The following is an 18,941-nucleotide window of genomic DNA, read 5'->3' as shown; positions in this document are numbered from 1 at the left end:
TTTTTTCAATGGGTTGGACATCATAACTAAGAGAGTCACCTCTCTCTTCAACCTGACAATATTATTTGCCTAATCATAGTGTTACATTCAATTTTGATACTGAAGAATATAAATGAAAGGAGATTAAATTGTGGATAAGTCCAGAGATCTCAGTATTTGGCTTTCAAACAGTCCTGTGAATCATAGGTGTTCCAGAGAACATCTTTCAGAACTGGAATTTGGAGTGGGCAGAAATCCACAATAAGAAAAACATTTCTCTAAAGAAGTGTTCGAATTGAAAGCAAGATTTCCACCCATTCAGACAGGAAGGCTTTTTCAGAATGTGAGACAAAAGGTAACAAAATAAGTCCTGCGGCGAGCAGACAAATAGAACTGTTGCATCTGGTATACTGCTCATTTAACACATTTTGTATTCTGGTGAAACATTGATCAAGCCATAAAAACAGGAGATTAGCAATGGAGTTATGCTATTAACTGCACTCCCTTAATTTCTTCTGCCTACACCTCCTAAGCAAGCTATACAGAGGGGGTTGATCCTGATTGAAAAGTTGCATGCTAGGATGTGTTGATGTAATCAAGGTCTGTACTGTTTAGCTGTTACATTATTACACCAAACAGATGAGAAAATGCCACTTCTGTAAGACACTGAAGTTATTCACAGTAAGCTTTTTGTTTCTAAGAAGAAACAAATCTGTATTTAAGGAAAGGTAAGGTGTCTGATCCTCAGAAGGTAGTAGAAATAGTGCAGATACTTTGGTTTAGACCAGCTGAGTGTGTGGCTCATGAATTTGGGTTTGGTAATACAATAACTAGTTTATAAACCTCTGCTGCTGAAATCATGTCCATTAATATGAAACGATAGAATGAATCACCCTACATCCTACAAAAATCACCCTACAGAGTGGTCTAGAACCAAATGTGGTTTATTTCCACTAAGACCTGTAAAGGTGCTAATTCATTTAGCTGCCCTTATTCCTAGAAGTTCAGTTTCCAATCTGTTTTACTTGTTCTTCCATCCCTCATCCCCCCAGAAGACCTAGCTCCCAGAGCTGAGCAGATAGCAAGCTGAGATGACTGCATAACTTAAAACACTTGACACATCCTTCCTTTTCCCTCCAAAGTTGTTAAGTTACCTACTGTTAAATTGTAGCTACTGCCTATTGCTGATGCCTATTGATGAGGCATTATTGCTCAGGGTTGTTTTTTCAATAAATACAACTACAGAACCAAGAGGTTTAGGGCCTTGACCAATGTTTCCGAGTGCTCTGGTGGTTAACAGTATTTTCCATGTTTTTTTTTCTCACTGAGTTTGTGTTATCTGGTATTTTCTATCATCTTCTGTTTTATGTTTTTACCATCTTTCTTTAGTTTTTCCCTATTTTCCTGTTATTTCTGAAGTGTTTTTACTCTATATTTCTGAGAGGATATATTTCTTGAAAAGCTAGAGCTGGAACTTGTGCTTTATAATATTATAGAACTTTTTACATGTATCCCCAGTCTTAAATTTCGTTTTTATCTCCTTCTGTTGTTAAAATAGCTTACTCAGCTTCTTATTTTGCCCTGCTCTCTGTGAAATTCCTCTGAATATGAATGCCATTTTAGTCTGAATGCTCTTCTCTTCATATTCAAATTCTGCTATAGTTACTTCAGAAGGGTCTCTTATTCCTACAAAGACCAGTTCTTGTGCCACTCCAGCCTTCAATATTTTGCTACCTCAAGTTTTTGGATAACCTTTGTAACTCTCTAAGCCTAAAGGAAGAGTTTCTGGCAGAGTGCCTGTTCTAACCAACTTCATGCTTCAGCCTGATTTACTCTCTTCTTGGTAAATTTCAAAAGGCAGCATATTATCCTATCTGACAAGCAGGATTCCCAAGTGGTCTGAGGTCAGAAGGAGTTAGATGTATCCTTCTTAATGATGCATTTTATAACACATCAGATTAAACAACTCAATTCAAGTTTTAAATTTTCTTTAGATTAATCTTTCCTTCATTAAAAAGAAGTGTATAACCTGTGCTCATGTTTGAAAACCTAGGCCCTTTGCTTCTGGCACACTTAGGACTTTTTTAAAAGGTTGGAATGGCTTGTGTCTTCAAAGACTGTCATAAATCTATGTCACAGAGAGGGAAACATTGGAAAGGGTTTTTTTGGCTCTCTCCTTTATGGAATTATTATCATTTTCTAAAGAGCTATCCCTGAATAATTCATTTATCAGCATGATAGTTTTATTGTTTTTTAATATATTGTTTCATTCTTAAATGAGACAGAGTAAAGCCATCTGGAGTACTTGTTTGTTGGCTGGCAGAGCTGGTTGCAGCAGTACAGTTCTGTGCAGACGAGGGGATGCAGAGGAAGGCCAAATGGTTTGTTTGATCCTAATTTTTATGTTACTGTAGTTTTGGCTGCCCTTCTGATTGCCCGCAAGAAAGATGGTCACAACATCACTACACTTTTTAAGACCATCTCATTTTGTTTATAGAGCTCTTCGAATCCGAAGGTCATTACAGGCGCCTGCTCCAGCTGTTGCTCTGTTCTTTTCCTTCCTTGCATTTACGCTCACAATGGCCTTATTCTTTGTAGTGATACCATTCCCCCAGTCTGGGACCACTAGGGGGTCATTTGCCACTAGAGTTGCTTTTATAGGTTGAAGGTTCAAAGGGTATGTTTCGTCCCTTTCATACACATAACCACAGCCTGGAAAGAGGCAAGAAAAAGGGCACTTCTTCCCCCTCACCCCTGTCATGGAGACAGATGTCCTCTAAAATTGCACATAAGATGCAGCCCACTTTTCAGACCTGGAGCCAGAGAGTCTGCTGTTCCTCAGGCTGCTTGTGTTACTTGACTAGCGTGAGGCAGTGGAGACTTGCAGTGTATTGTGAGACAAGGAGGGAACAGCTTGGAGATCTGCCACTCTTGGGCCCTGTTTTGCTGCAAACTGGCCCACTGGACCTGAAACTGCAGTTGGCTTCCTGCCAGCCTCACCATCATGCAGGAGCTGACGCAAGGAATAACTGTCCTCTTCCTAAATCTGAATGTACACCAGGAGATACAAGGCAAGATTTCTGGGTAGAAATCAGTGTGTCTGATTCACACCTGGTGCAATGTGCTCTCCTGCCTGTATGAAATTAGATATAAAATCAAGCTCTGAACAACCACAGGCAGTTTCCCAAGCAGGACTCAAAGGCAGAGGAGTAGTTTGAAAAGGAGGCAGAAAATACTGCATCACAATGCCTGTTTCCCTCTCCTCCTACATGAAAAGATAAGCTCTGCTTATTAAAATGGTCATCTTGTACAGGAAAACACTTTGAAACAATTCTGCAAAACTGAGCTTAGGCGGAAGATCTGGCACACACATTCACTTATCTAACATATGCTGACAGTGCTCTTTTGTAAATATTATGATAACTGGGGGAAGAAATCCTGTACTGTTTATTTCTGTTTTTTTCTTACTTGAGGACCAAATGTTCAGGTTTCGTGAGGGAATTTCCATTGATTTCAGGGCATAAATTGATCCTATATTTGTCAGGCCATTTCCCTGAAAACAACTGGTTACAATGAGAATATTTTGCTTGTGTTGTGATCCTTCTCAAAGCTAGAAAGTTGAAACAGTTACTTATTCTACAGTGGACATTATTACATGGGACATCTGATTATTTCTCTCATTACTCAGTTGCAGTTCTCCCTCCCTTTGTGTAGATGCAAAGGGATTTTCTCCTTTTTCTTAATTACAGAGCAGGCCACAGGTCAAAAGGTGAAGATTATACAAGCTGACTTCACTAAAGATTCAGTATATGAGAATATTGAAGAAAGTCTTGAAGGCTTGGAAATTGGTGTTTTGGGTGAGTCATTAAAGCCTGTTAACTGAAGGGTGTTTTGTGGCTGCAGTGTATTATACGGACAACTGTATAAAATGATGCATGTCATAACAACTTGTTATACTTAGCAGACACTGCTAAAACCAAGAATGCCTAGTGCATTTGAGCATTAGTTATTATGAACAAATTCTAAAAGTGAATTAAAATTCTCCAAGAGCTTCCCATTTCTCTGCCCTGTACAGTGACTTCTTTCCTATGAAAGCTTCTCTGCCACTTTATAAGCAGCATCCAGCTTGTGGGGTGACTTCTTCCCCTGTCTAGCCTCAGGGAATTAATTTTTACTATTGGTTGTTTTACAGCTGTGTGCAATTTTTATATTCAGTCTGAAATGAGCCTGTGGCTAACCCTAATTGGTATGAACCACAYAGGAACAATGAAAACTTTTTTGTTTTTGGTAAAGAAAACCATCCTTTCAATAGTGAAACAAACAAAAAACCCCAGCCAAACAAAAACCCCAAACCCAAACTATAGAAACAGACTGTTTTTCCATTCTCTGAAGTCAGTACAGATGACTTCAGTAAGAACAAGACTCAATGCTAGATGGCATCTCTCTTCACATACAGCTTAAAAACTTCTGAGTCTTACGGAGAACCCGTTTGTTTAACTAGCTGAACTATGTACTTTGTCTAGATGTGGTTCTTATCATTATGTTTCCTTTGATTAGTTAACAATGTTGGAATGCTTCATAATCCTCTTCCATGCCGTTTCCTTAATGGACCAGACATAGATGAGGTAGGATTACTCTGTAGTTTTCTACTTGCACTATAACAATTAGGAACTGTAATTCCACTTAACAAGGCACAGATTCTGCCCTCTACTACAATCAGTGCATGTTTAACTGTTCAATTGTGTGGGAAAAGAACTGGGCCTGAAGGAGCATAGTTTGTTTTGTTTCATTTTTAATGTTCAGAAGAGCTTGCAAAAGAAAAAGAATGGTAGATTTCAGGTAAATTGGTGCAGACACTTAGCAACAGATCAGAGAGCACAGTTGGCCAGGGTGCAGCAGAGATCAGCAGCCTCTCTGGCTCACTGATCATATGTAATGTACTGTGGTCCAGCCTGGTCACAGCCACAACTGAAGTGTTGGGTTCTTATTAATATTATTAGAACTTCCTTTATTTGAAACACTGTTACTTAAGTATGCGAAAACTGAAAAAATAAGACCAGTTTAAATGAAATTCACTATTTTGGAAAGTAGATTGTACATGTAGAATAGTTTTAGAGGATTAAGGACCTGATCAAGATTCTCTTTGCCTTATTGTTGTTTACCTATATAATATTAGTTGTGGAAAAAGCAAATTTTCTGAACATCTTTCTTGCTGGCACCTGCCACCAGATTCATGCCATCTATACACCCTAATCTGGTACAAATTAGGGGTCCTCAAGCAGGCTTCTTCCTTTAGAGCTGCAGCCCCAGAAGCAATATAATCATATGAGAGAGGGGCTCTCCTCACACTAATTGCCATGGATACAGTGCCATATGATGGCAGCTATGCGGAAGCTATGACTTGGGTTCACTTGCTGGTCTTAAGAGGGTATCCCTACACAGCAGCTTATACTGCATTGACAGGCTATAAAACATGTTGCAGCGTCCATCACTGGGAGACATCCAGTGTCTGCCAGGCACCATTTAGTTTGTTCTCTGTATCCATCTGGCTTCATTCTCTGCTGCCTGCACTGCTTGGCCACCAGGCTTCCAGGTTTTGCCACGTGCAAAGACTTGGCTGGGCCAAACTTGTGTGCACAGAGTCAAAGGAATATAAAATTGGGGGGGGGGTGTTGAATGTCATGGATAGAAAATTGAATCCAGGGCTAACCTACCTTTGAGTAACTCAAATTTTAGGCACAGTTAGTGAAAATCCAAGGCAAACTTAGCAGCTGCAAAAGCAACTGCTTTGCTAAATACAGTTTTTCAATTGGAATTTTTATGTATATTATCTAGATAAGCTACCCACTCTTAAGTTAACTATGTACTTATTATTTTCTTTCTTCCCGCAGAACCTCATCAACTGCAACATTATTTCTGTTACAAAGGTATGTGCCACACACACATCTAATCCATAACATTTTTATTGGAAAAAAAATGTATCTCCATGCAAGAGTGACCAGTTAGCTTTCCTGTGTATTTTCATTTCATTTATTCCCAGATAGTCATTTACGCCAGGGACGTCAGCATTATTTTAGGTACTTATTTAGTAGGTCTGGTTCTACCGCCTGTGAAACATTCCGATCAGCACTGACTGGAAACTGTTTGACACAGTTGCTTTGTCAAGACACATTGTTACACTGCAGCTGAAACATTTTTCGAAAACATGTTGATTTCAGTAAACAGGAACATCTGTTACAGAATCAAAATCTATAGAAGATACTCAGTCTGGCGTTTTGTACTGGAAGAACACTTTTTGACACGTTTCTGTTTTGCAAAAATGTTTTTGCATCAATGCAGGCCAGAAGCTAAAGGAGTTGAATCCCAATTCTCTATTGTTACCCCTCAGCGTTCATGTTGGTTGACTACTTGCTTACAAGAACAGTTAATGTTTCATGTTTTCCACCTCTGATTAAGATTCGTATTGCTGTGCTGTTTGCAAGCAGCATGTTAACATGAACAAGAGCAGAACACTTTATAGTTCATCATAACCTTGGCTAATGTCTTTCTAAACACGGTATAAAAATTATCAGCAGATGTTCCTCTTTCCTTGTCTAGCAAACTTTACCTCCCAAATTTGTACTGCTGCTTAATGACTTCAGATAATAAATCATGGAATATCTGTCAATTAAAACACATTTTTTTTATAAAATGTTTTTTTGGTGAACTTTCTGATCCCAGGTTTTATTCTATTTATATATCAAAAGAACAGAAACATCTGCAATACTTAAGTACTAAACATACATATCCCACACAAACAGGCCTGTAACAAACACTTTGTACCAACACAGTCTGGACACAAAAGGGTTTTTCCCTTTGTGTCATTTCATACTTTACACATGCCACAAAATCAGCCCCTTCCACTTCACTGTGATCTGGGCTTCCTTTCCCTTGCTATTGCAACCACTTCATTTTTGGCCTTTTACAATATTCACTTTCCTCCAAAATACTGAGATGAAATCATGCTCCTAGCCAGCATTTCTAATGGCTAGCTCCAAGTTATCTTGAAATCTTCTGTTGGCTTCCTCTTCCTGGCATGATTCCTGGAAGGATCCTGCCCACTGCTCCCTGCTCCATTCAGATACCCAACCTCCAGGTGTTTTTGGCTCCCACAAGTCAGTGGGACTTACAGCATTTTGGTTAGCAGAGGCAGAATAGAACCTTTTCCCATGTTTTCCACCATTTTGTTAATTCCCCTCTACCCAAGCTGGCATGACCCACCTCCATCCTCTCTTTTTTTAACATCCTTTCTGAAAATGAAGCTTGTGAACCCAACCCTGCTCCTACTCATCCCTTGTGCACAATTGCACTTCTAAAAAATAGAGGGAATTAACAAGGGTTGAATTAAGCAGCATCATTCATTTGCACTGCTTTTCATTACTGCCCTTTACAATTTAGGTCATACTCTTATTCTGCGAAGATTTATACACTATGTGTGTTTATAACAAGTCAATAGTCTGAGTATAAATTCCCAAAGGGCTTAGGCTTAATGTCAAGAATACCCCTCAAGTAAAACAACCAGCAGCAGACTTCATACCTAAAAATGGATTTAATTATGCTCTAAAAATTATAAACATGATTAAGTCCATTGTTAAAATAAGAATGGATGATTAAATAATTAGCATAAATATGATCCTAAAGCTATTTTGCTAGCAGAAAAAAAAGTTGTCTTTTCATGATTTTCTGCTGTTTCTGATCCAGGTAGAGCCAGAAGTGAAAACACAAAAACACTGTGAAACCTACTTTTTCATTAGGTTTCTGATCAAATATTGAAGATTCAGGAAATTCAGATACTCTTGAAAAGCTTTTGGATAAACATTAGATTTTCACTGCTTAGCAGATTAACCTTTGGAATTTTTTGACAACAATTCAGCCAATTGGCAGGCCATGAATATTTCTAAATCTTTCCCAAAAGTTTCAAGGTGCCATATTTTAGTTGTTTGAATTGCATACATATGGCTGGGGCTTGAGCAAATAGAAAATCTTGTGGAAAAACATGATGAGTCAAAAAATACATTCAGAAGCAGTGAGATTACATATAATTCTTAACTTACTTGTCTTACAGATGACACAAATAATTTTGAAACAAATGGAACCACGGTAAAAATCTCTTTTAAAAACAATTTTTTTTCCCCTATAACTTTCAATAGGTTTTAGCTGCTACCTTCAGTTTGTTCAGTGCTAGCTATGCTTTTTCATGTTTAACTTCTCCACTTTATGTTACTTGGTGAGATTTATTTCTGATGATGTTAGTGCTGTGTGAATGAATGATAGGAACTGCTACAAACCACCAGTCACTGTAGAACAAGACAGAAAATATAAAATACTGGAGCCTGTTTCCAGGAAAAACATGCGTGTGTTGCAGAAATAAAATTGCATGGGATGGGCCTAGTTAGGCAAGTAATTGCATTTGAAAATATTGTAATATTTTGTGGTAGCTATGCTCAGAGTAATAAAATTCAAGTACTGGAGATACCTGTACTTCCTCTGAGAGATTAGTTCAGCTATGTAAATGTGGATTTCTTTTCTCTGTTTAATACAATGTGTATTTTAGACATGGAGGTTATTAAACCAGAAGTTAAGGTCTTCGTATGGAGTTTCTAGAAAACATTGTTACTACTGCATGTTAGAGGACAGTATGTGCTTTTTGTCTGGGCAACAAAATAAGCTTTTACTATTTGTTTGGGTTGTTTTTCCTGGTTGTTGCTGAATGAATTGTTTTTACTGATTTGTACGGGGAGCTGTGAATAGGGAAACTGAAGCAACAGATGCAAGAAGCAGGAAAAAGAATGTGCTGGTTAAAAAGCAAAGGAGACCTACCAATTACATAGGAGCATAAAATCTTTCTTCTGATGGCAGATTTTGCTCTGTTAGATGTACAATAGCATGTACAATGTTCCCATGGTTCTGGCTGCACTAGGCATTTAAATTTCACTTATGACATTACTCCAAGCTGTTTTGGACTTAATTGCACTTAACTAAACTATAAAGATTAGGCTTTTTGAGAATGTAGTCTACTAGATAATAAGAGAGCTCTGTCTTCTGAGGGAAAAAGTTGTTTTCAACTTGCATTGGTTTTTACTGCAATGCCATCAAGTATAATTGAATGTAACCATATTTAAATTAAATTTCAGACAGAAAGGTCTTATTCTGAATCTGTCCTCTGGTCTGGGTACTTTCCCTTGTCCATTATACACAATGTACTCAGCTTCTAAGGTAAGGCTTTCACATTGCTTTATAAAGAAATGTCAGTCAAATGTTCACTAAAATGTTTATATCAGCAGCATATGGCCAGGTTCTCAGATGGCATGAATCAACGTTGCTCCATTGAAATAATGGAGCAATGTGAATTTGCACTAGCTGAGGACCAGGAATTAGTGAAGCTATACCACTGAAATCCAGCTGAAGGTATAGCTCATAATGAGAAGATTTTTGCCTGTAATTTAACAGTATTATACCAATGCTCATAATATGTCTTGATTCAGGGCAATGATGACTTTTACTGGGCTGACTTATCTGGCTTACTCAAAACTGTAGATGCACAAGACTGTTGATAGATTTTAGTTATGGAATGAAGAGAAGAATCACTGTCTGGTGGGTGGTGAGTTGCCTGACTCCTAAGATTTCATTTTGAGATACTATTCTGAATTAAAACCTGAGAGCTTATCAAAATAGGGAGTTACTGCCTTTCACTGAAACTCCTAGAATGTTCCACTCAGCTCAGATTTGTTTCAAATGAAAAACTCTTAAGGAATGATATTTGCTTGAACATAGCTAGAACTCAGCTTGGTTAATTAAAAAAAAAAAAAAAAAAAAAGGAAAGAAAAAGATAAAATTCCTAGTTTCCCATTTCCCTTTTCTCTTTTTAAAATAAGTTTCTCATAGTACTCAAAACTACATTCAAACCATGCAATTTTAGTTTCTTAATTTCAAAATGATATGCTATATTGGTTGTCATCTTCTGACTTTTCTTTTTCTTGGGTATCTGTTTCTGAGCACTTTTAAAACATACTTCATTTTACAGTGCCCTGAAAGGAAGCTATTTAACTTATCAGCATATTATTGTTTCATGTCATATCATGAGACTATTGGTGTTTAAAATTGTAAGACCTCGCAAATGATGGCTATGAAATGCCATCAGGTTTTCTCCTTAATATGGCTTTTGTACATCTGATTACTGAGGTTTGATTCAAGGTTGTCAAGTTCCTGAATATTTCTCAAAGGTCTAGCTTCTAAAATGACTCATTATATCAGAAACTCAACTTTTACACAAAAGAATTAGTATATGTCGCTCTTCATGGTATGGAGAAAAAACTTGGAAACATGAACCTTAAAGGCTGAAGATGGAGAAAACAAACAAGCTCCTTATGGTGTTTCTACCCCAATGACAATGTACCAAAATCCTCAAATACATTACTTTAAAAATCTTATTTGTAGGCTATGCTAATAGGTATACACTTAAGGCTTGAGTTGGGTTTCGCTCCTTTTTACTGCAAGAGAAAACAGCAGCATAAACCTTGGATTGGGAGGGTATGTTTCAGCCAAAGAAGAGAGCCACATGCAACAGTGCCAAGATCTAGTATAAAGAGGACTCTGGTATTTATATTTCTGGATTTTCATGAAATGTGACAAAGTTTTCAGTACAACCTGCATAGTAGTTGTTTCAAGTCTGCCTTGAGCTAGTGTTGGGCTATGTCTTTTCTAGTGCAGATAGAGTCAATCCTGTCATTGCTAATGCAGAACAGCAGAGATGTGTCTTGAAAAGATCATTTATAGATTTTTCACCACTGCACTGTGACTTAGGTTTTTTGATGCTTGGTCATTTTTGGTAAGGACCACCTATGCACATACTTGTGACTATATGTACAAGTACTTACAGGTTCCTGTGCTAACAAAATTCCTTTTTTTTTTTTTGTTCTAGGCTTTTATATGCACTTTTTCCAAAGCACTACAAGCAGAATATAAGAGAAAGGGAATTATCATACAGGTGATACTATATCTTACCATATTTGCTTTCATTTTAATGAATCCTTGAATACGGTCTGGGATGCTCAAACCTGTAGTGTGTAGCCACCCTTAGTGAAGGGTGCCCGTGCCAAAGCTTTCTCTTCTCCCTGTGTGGAACTATAGGTTTTCTTTCTTATTCTACTGCAGTACCATTTCACTGCAAGTGCCTATTATAATTTGTCAGATGCTGGGGTATTCTGCACAGTGAAATGAAAGCCCTTATGAAAATGTTTGATCCCATTACACTATTCTTTTGATTTCTTATTTTAGGTAGTGGCTCCTTATGGTGTTTCTACTCCAATGACAATGTACCAAAAACCCAGTCTTATCACAAAGACGGCAGAAGAGTTTGTTAGTGAATCACTGGATTATGTCACCTTTGGAGATGAGATTTTTGGATGCTTAGCCCATGAAATATTGGTAATTGAATTTGATAGTTTGTAAATAGGTCCCCAAGGCTGGACCAAGGCTGACTGGCAGTAGGGGTCTATTCACTAACTTCAAAGACCTTAAGATTAGGCTTCAAATGAGAAATGTTGAATAAATTGTTAAGGCTAATAAGGCACCAAGAAACTATGAAGATGCAAGTAACATGCACTGGCCCTCAGCGAAGTGTGGCTTACTATGCTTTTGCATCTTGAGCCGAGCTCAAGTCTGTTCTCTGGTTAGTCTTTCTCCTTTCTCCAGCTGCCTGTTTTCATGACCCTGTTAGGAAATACATTTGAGACCCCTACTCCTTTACAGAAATTGGCCAGCAGATTCAAGCTATTAGTGAGGGAAAGTTAGTGGGGAAAAGAAAGCACAAAGTAAAAAAAGGACTGTGCTGTCACATGAACTTCATTTTCTTAGGAAACCAAGCTAAGAAAATAGAATATTTATATATGGCAGCTGTGATGAGCACTAAATAAAAGTATTGGGAAGAGAACAAATCTGCTGAAAACTGAGAAAAATGAACATTTTCTTCTAAGAGAAACATTCACACTAAAAGTATAAAGTAGAAGCTTTTGCATTTACTATTTTCTATGACCTTGTGGACCCTGAGTTAATTTCTTTCAAGAGGCTTCTGTAACCTTTTGTCTTTGTATTGTTTTTGCTTGATTGTTTTGAAGGCATGCATCCTGCAGCTCATCCCTTTATGGGTATTCCACAGTGACAGACTTCAAGAAACAGTCCTGCATGCATTTACCAGGTATCTGAAGAAGAGGTGGAGGAACCCCTAAGAGAGTCATTTTTTGGGAAGGCGTGCAATTGACAACCCCAGTGGAATGCATTTTGCAATGCCTCTGTGCATGTGTGTGTAAGGAACCAAATCAGTTTGAGGTATAACTCTGTCCAGATCACTTACCAAGGATAATTTGATCCAGTGAATCTACTGAATCTATTAGCATCCCTCTCCAAAGACCATAAAATCTGCAAGAGATATTCCAGTGACTTCTACGGGCTCTAGATAGGTTTTAAGAAATGCTGCTGCTGCTGCTGTTACTATTCTAACATAAGCTTGGAGGCTACAGATACCTGCACTTATTTGATGTTCACAAATAAAACAACCATATGCTTTATTTCCAAACTTGTTCATAGTGTATTTTTGTTTTCAGAAAGTATTTTGTCTTTGGTTTCTTCTGAAAAGACAAAGAGACAAAGAGGAGGGTAATGTACACACTGAGGTTTTGGAAGTCTGCAGCTATAAAAAATGCATTACTGTCAAGATCCTATGATTGCCTTCTTCCTCTACAGTATTTGATATGAGCTGGAGGAGGCAGGAGAATCAGCAAAAGGTAGGCAGTAATTCTCTTTTCCTGGATGAAACCAGAAGACAACGGTAGATAACTATTCAGCTGTACTTCAGTTTGTTACAAATTAGGAAGTTTAATGTATCTAATTTTAATGTAAGCATTTTGCAGGCTTATTTTATTTCTGCATTCCAAAAAGCTTTTTTGTAAAGCTGCATTAAGATAGCAAAGGCCTTACTCAAAAAAGTATATATTGGTTGACCAGATATGACCTGGCAAAGTCTCTGTAATATTTGCTACATGTAATGGATGTGAATCACTAAACATAGTCTACTGACTCCAGAAATTCCTGTGTGCTGTACTGAATCTAGTAACAAATATAGGTGACACCACATAGACTTATAACACAGGATCATAAGTCCCAACTTTCTCCACCTGTCTCTTATACTTGTTATTGTAATTCGTACAAGGAACAATTAAGGACTGTGCTGAGATCTCCGAACTAAAATCATGAAAATGATTGTAAAAGAATATCTGCTTTTCCTATTATACAAGCAGATTTGGTCCAAGTCTGCAGACAATCACCTTAATCACATGGGCCACCCAGTCCTTCCATTAAATACAGTGAGGCTGCTCATACACTTATATTTATTCATGTCAGAATTGGGGAGGAAGGGAGAAATAGGTCACTTGCAGGCAAGCATTGCTAAACCCCAGCATTAAAAAGGCCTGCCTCACTGCTAAAATCATGAGATTTTAATATATAGCAAGTACTTTTTTGTTTGTTTTCTGAACCTTTGAAATTTGCATGTTCAATGCTTTCTCTATAGGCACAAAAATCTAGCATTTATTTTATAAATATTTAACAGCATAAGCTCCAGTTCTTACATAATGACAAGATTTTGGAATTTGGTGTTTTAAGGGAAACAGAAACAAATATGGATCTTGGTACAATTATGTCACTGGCAGCATTATCATTTCTCTCTCAAGATGGGATTTTATTTGTGCCTTTTAACTGCTAAAAAATGAAATACTGTCTTTGGAGAGAAATAATATCGGAGCCAGACTCCTGAAGGGTGGTAGCAAAAGCACTGAGAGGTGGGAGCACTGTAGTGCAGCACTGGCAGCGAGCACATGGGAGGCAAGCCCTGTTCGGGACCTTTCTCCAAAATTCCCCTGAGATTATCCCCTGCAATTACATCTGCAGGAGATAAAGCTTAATAAATGTCACTTCTGGCACCCAGAAGAAATTTATTTTTAACTGTCTGTAAGTGGAATTTTTAACATCCACTTTGTGCATGTGGAAGCATGTGTATTTCAAGATCATTCTGCTGTCTTTTAAGGAAGAACCAAGGAAGATGTTTCTTTTGGGTGTTCTTAATCATCATTAGAAATAAAAGCAGTGGGCAAAGTTCTGTGGTTCAGGAGCAAAAGTTTCATTGGCTCTTAGAGCATGAAATCAGTTCAGTCCTTTCAAAATGTTGTCTAACTCACTTCTCTTAGGTTGTGTCTAGTCACAAAACCATTGCATTGTCCACTTTGGAACAGGAAAATATTTCTTTCCATGCTTGTAAAAATACCTGAAAAACTCTGTTGTGCTATATGCTCATTGCATTTCATAGCCTTTTTAATTAAATGGCCTCTACATATTGCTTGTATTTCGTAGCCTTATATAAAATACCTTTAAAATAAAACTACTACTGATTATTACCACCCAATGTAGAAAACATCTGCAAGTGAAAATGAGACATCTCTGCTGGACATTTTAACACTGCTGATTTGGAAAACAAGGAATAGGAATGGTTCGTTCATCATTTCGTAAAGACTGTGTTTTCGAGTGATTATATTCTCTTAAATGTGATATTTGTGCAGCTGTTCAACAAATAACTCGGGATATAATATATGACAAATATTACAAAAGCTGAAGTCCATGGGGGAAAAACTCATTCAATACCAGGCCTAGGTGTGGAAGGCAGGGTTTGCCTTGGCCATTGGTGTAACTGCACGTTTCTCCGTGAATGTGTATTTTCAAGCAGTACCTTTGCAGCTATGACATGAAATGCAGCACACTTGCCTTTGCCCTCTAAACACGTGCTGAGACCTTGCCAGTGAGCAGCTCTTTATATGTTTGATTTACACATGTGAGTAGCTGCAGCTGGGCGAAGCAGCAGCAGCACCCCCAGAGCCCTCTCCTCTCTGCAACTCGGGCTCACATTACTTGCTTTCCCTTAGATTTTCACCTGAGTTACCTACCTCAGGTTAAAGAGCACCCTTTCACCCTCCCTGCAACGATAAAATATCTAAATGTTTGCCACTGGAGATGAACACCGGCTTACCTGATATGCAGGGACCCCAGGCACGCAGACGCCGTGTTGGCACGAGCAGAGGTTAGTGAGCAAAGGAGACCCCCCTTCCAAGGTTTAAAAGTCTCATAATCTATGACAAGCGACATTACCATATTTCTTGTCTCACGTTTGTTTATGCTTGGGCATGCCGCGTGAGCCAAGCAGGCTGTTACTGAAGTTGAGCAATCGGCTCAGCGCAGATTTGCTTCCCTTGGAGCACAGGAGGATCTTGTTACTCGCTGCTCTCGCCTGGTCACCCCCTTAGAGAAGCCATGTTTTGACCTTGGGGCTCGTTATTTTGTTCGGCATGGGGACGGGATGCATTTCCTCACAGCACTGAAACATTGCTGGCAGCAGTGCAAACATGCCGCTCTTCCCGCAGCACGGGGACGCTCCCAAGGCTTTGCAAAAGGATGCAGCGCTGGCCCTGTTTCACCGATGGGGAAGCTGAGGTGAAGCGCCCGACCTGAGCCGCTCGCTGAGGGCAAAACCGCGCAGGGTGCTGCAACCCCCACCGCCCCTCGCTTGACCCACCAGCGCGCCTCCAGGCCGGGGAGGCTGTGCTACCGCCCGATTAATTTATTAATAGCAGAATAACTGCTAAGCACCAAGAGAGCAATCCTGTCGGGTTTCTATGTTCATGCCCCGGCTCCAACCGGGAGAGACGGAGAGAAAGCTGTCCCCGCGGCGCAGGTCCTCCCCGGGAAACTTCGCTGCCCCGCGCTGGCCTCTCCCGGCAGAAGCGCTCCCCCTAGCGAGGCCGCCGCGGGGCCGGCCGCCATGGAGGGCCAGCAGCGGCCATTTTGTGCGGGGCCGCCGCCCAACGGCCGCGTCGCCGGGGCGTCGAGAGGAAGCGGCGACATGGCGGGTGGTGGGGCGCGCCTCGTGCCGCAGTTGTCCTCAGGAAGGGCTCGTTCGGGAGAGGTTTCACCTGCAAGGCTTCGGGGAACCAAGCGGCCCCCTGTTTTTCAGAGCGATCAGCGTGTGGAGCGGGCGTCAGAAAGAAAAGCACTTAACCAGGGGTCGTGTCGGTGGCAAGAAGCAAGCGGGATCTCAGAGTGGGCTGCTCCAAGTGGTGTAAGCGCAGGATGGTACACAAAGCATTTTAACCGTCTCATTTTCTTCTTTTCACACGCTCGCTTGCATTTTGTTCTTTTGCTTTGCCACTCTGCATGCGTGCAGTCACTCACATGTGGCATTAAATTAAAGGGATAGGTGATTTGGACTGCCTGGAAATTCTGCCTGAACAATATGAGATTCAGTAAAGGGCCCCAGCTTACAGAAAATTTCTTCAGGCCTCTTTTAGGTATGTCAGTATGACCACTTGCTAAGGGCTTTGGAACAGGTAGGCCAGGACACAGCTGTGGGTTATTTTTTTATTATGACTCCTCACTTTTTTTAATATTTCTGCTTATTGGATAAACAGATTCTGAGCTAAAACAATTTACAGTCTTGAAATGCAAACAGCACATTTTTGATTTACACAGATTTCAGTTATTGAACTAGTCCCATGTTCAGGCAAAGGAGACAGTCTTTTAGGAAAAAATGCAGTTAGTCTGTTTGCAAGACTACTAGATTAAGGAAAATGGGAACTATGCAGTGCAAGGCTGCTTTTAACAATATGATGTACTCCATCAGTGGATTACATCAGTAATTGAGTCAAAGTCTTACTTTTAAAAAGATTGGAGCTGCAAATCTGTCTAGACAAGCAATTTACAGCATGGAAAAAAAATCTAAACCATTGAATCCTAATGTTGTAAACAGTCTGTTATCAAGACTGGTAATACAGACAGGGCCCTACTGTTCTCAAGGACCACCCACAAGAGAAAGAATTTGATGTGGCAGCTTGCCTGAAAAATTTATTGCTGGTATGTGGTAACAGCATGAAGGAGCTGTAGGAGCGAGGAGTGCTTTGCTGAGGGAGCAGCTGATGGGATTGGCCTTGACAGAGACTGCAGTACGCACGTCAGAAAATGTCAGTCCTCTAAAACACAGCAGAAGGGCAGCGAGACTGCAGATGGTCTCCCAGGATATTCTGCTGTGTCCTTGTGTCTTCCCAGTTCAAGGATCATGGATGAATCATCATCTGTGTGCAAAGGGCCAACTGGCTGGTTTTTTGCAAGGAACCTTCTTGGATATGAACATTCTTGCAGAGCCTATGCATGGTCCTTAAGCCATGATAGCATATTTCTTCATATATTTGGGTTTCTGGGGGTGAAGGCAGAGTTCAGTATTACATCTAGGATTTTTCCAGAGTGAGGCAGACATCAGTCACTGTCTGTGGCTGCAGCAGAAGCATGGCAGACATCTGGAATAAGCTGCCCCTTGACATCCCCCTGCATCTCCTGGGACAGCCGTGAGACAATGAGAGCTTTCTAAACCTCATTTTCAGTCTTGGATATTAAAGCTAAGTACCTAAATCCACACCTACACACTTATGTGCCCATTTTAGAGCAGTATGTGTGATTTACAGTCAAATCACTGGCCAGCTTACTCAGCAACTTGAGAAAGGAGAATGATAACAAATAATCAAAATTTCCTGCTTTGATGTGGGTGCACTTTAGCTTTCAGAAATTAACAAAAACAAGGGTAACTGTAATGTATATATATAAACATATATATTTTTTATATATGTATAGTATTTCAAACCAAAACTGTCTAAACTTCTGACGTTTCAAATCTGAGGGAATTTGGACATTTGTCATGAAAAACTATAGCAAATGGACCAAAAAAGAAACAACCTGCGAAATAGTTCTACTTCCCCAAAATGTTATTTTTTGGTTGCCAAGAAAGAATGCTGAATGAAAACATTTTTGGCTAGTGTTACTGCCTACTCGCACAGTGAAGGAAAGCACAGGAAAGGCAGCTGGCCCAGGAGGACTATTACATTCCTCTAGCTCCTTCTCTTCCCTCTGCCACTCTGTGCACTTTGAAAGTGAATGGTACAGAGAGAAGGCATGGGAGGCAAGGTCAAATGTGGCTTTACACACCAAGGTCCCAGCTGGATAGCCTTGCTAGCACAAGGGGAGTGTAAAATCTAGCAGAGGTAGACCTAGTGCAGTTTGTACCTCCCTGAAGTACCAAGGGACCTTCAGGGTTGTTACTCCCTGTGAACTTCTTAAAGATCTGCTGGGCTTTCCCAGGGAGCCTTTCTCAATGTTGAGGATGGCAAAGTTCTGTGGGGCCCAATAATGACTCTTTCCATTGTCAGAGATGATAAGGGCAGACCTGTTTCAGTGCAAACAGAGACTTTGCTGAAATGCTGCTGTGACATAGAAGGAGCCATTTTCCTGATGCAAAACCTTGCTGCATTGTGAGCACAGCATGAGCTTGTGCTGGGGAAATGTCCTTAGTGAATAGCTACATGAAAACCAAATAAATAGATGTCAGTGCTCTGTTCACTACCTTCAAACAAACAGGTGGCCTGGGGAAAGAAACAATGGTGAAAGCATATTCATGCAAAAATGCTTGTTAAAAGAAGAAGTCCAAAGGCAGAATTGCCTGAGGTAGACAAAATACTACTTAAGGATGAGCGAGAGTGACTGTGCCTGAGCTGGACGATGAGGAGTGAAGTGATTTAGGCTGCGTTCTGATGCTGCACAGATTCATTATGTGATCAGAGGTGATCATGTGGGTCTCTGGGGATCTGTGTCCAGCTGCACAGATAAGAATATTCACCCCACATCAGAGATAGTAAGATGTGAAGCCTCTTTCTTGGAAGGCTTATTAACACAAGTGTAAAGAATGCTGGTTAGTATTATCACTGCTGAGTAACTGAGAATATGGTAACACTGCAAGTGCTGGAAAATGTAATTCTTGCCTTCAAGGATGTACAGGCTAA

At 39.8% G+C, this 18,941-nt stretch overlaps 1 protein-coding gene across 1 annotated transcript in view; it reads left to right on the top strand.

The window, feature by feature from the left end:
* SLC35D2 (solute carrier family 35 member D2) overlaps positions 1-12,578 on the top strand; it is a 49,469-nt gene extending 36,891 nt beyond the window's left edge. The window contains exons 5-12 of the mRNA XM_026088468.1: positions 3,729-3,836; positions 4,537-4,604; positions 5,871-5,906; positions 8,084-8,118; positions 9,153-9,234; positions 10,940-11,005; positions 11,296-11,445; positions 12,135-12,578. Coding sequence (XP_025944253.1) covers positions 3,729-3,836; positions 4,537-4,604; positions 5,871-5,906; positions 8,084-8,118; positions 9,153-9,234; positions 10,940-11,005; positions 11,296-11,445; positions 12,135-12,245 — 656 coding nt within the window. The 3' untranslated portion in view covers positions 12,246-12,578. The remainder of the gene's footprint in view (positions 1-3,728; positions 3,837-4,536; positions 4,605-5,870; positions 5,907-8,083; positions 8,119-9,152; positions 9,235-10,939; positions 11,006-11,295; positions 11,446-12,134) is intronic.
* Positions 12,579-18,941: the final 6,363 nt, after the last annotated feature.

This window comes from Apteryx rowi, unplaced genomic scaffold (genome assembly GCF_003343035.1).
Source record: "Apteryx rowi isolate R43461 unplaced genomic scaffold, aptRow1 scaffold_77, whole genome shotgun sequence".
Lineage (NCBI taxonomy): Eukaryota > Metazoa > Chordata > Aves > Apterygiformes > Apterygidae > Apteryx > Apteryx rowi.
This window is presented reverse-complemented; position numbering and strand designations above follow the sequence as displayed.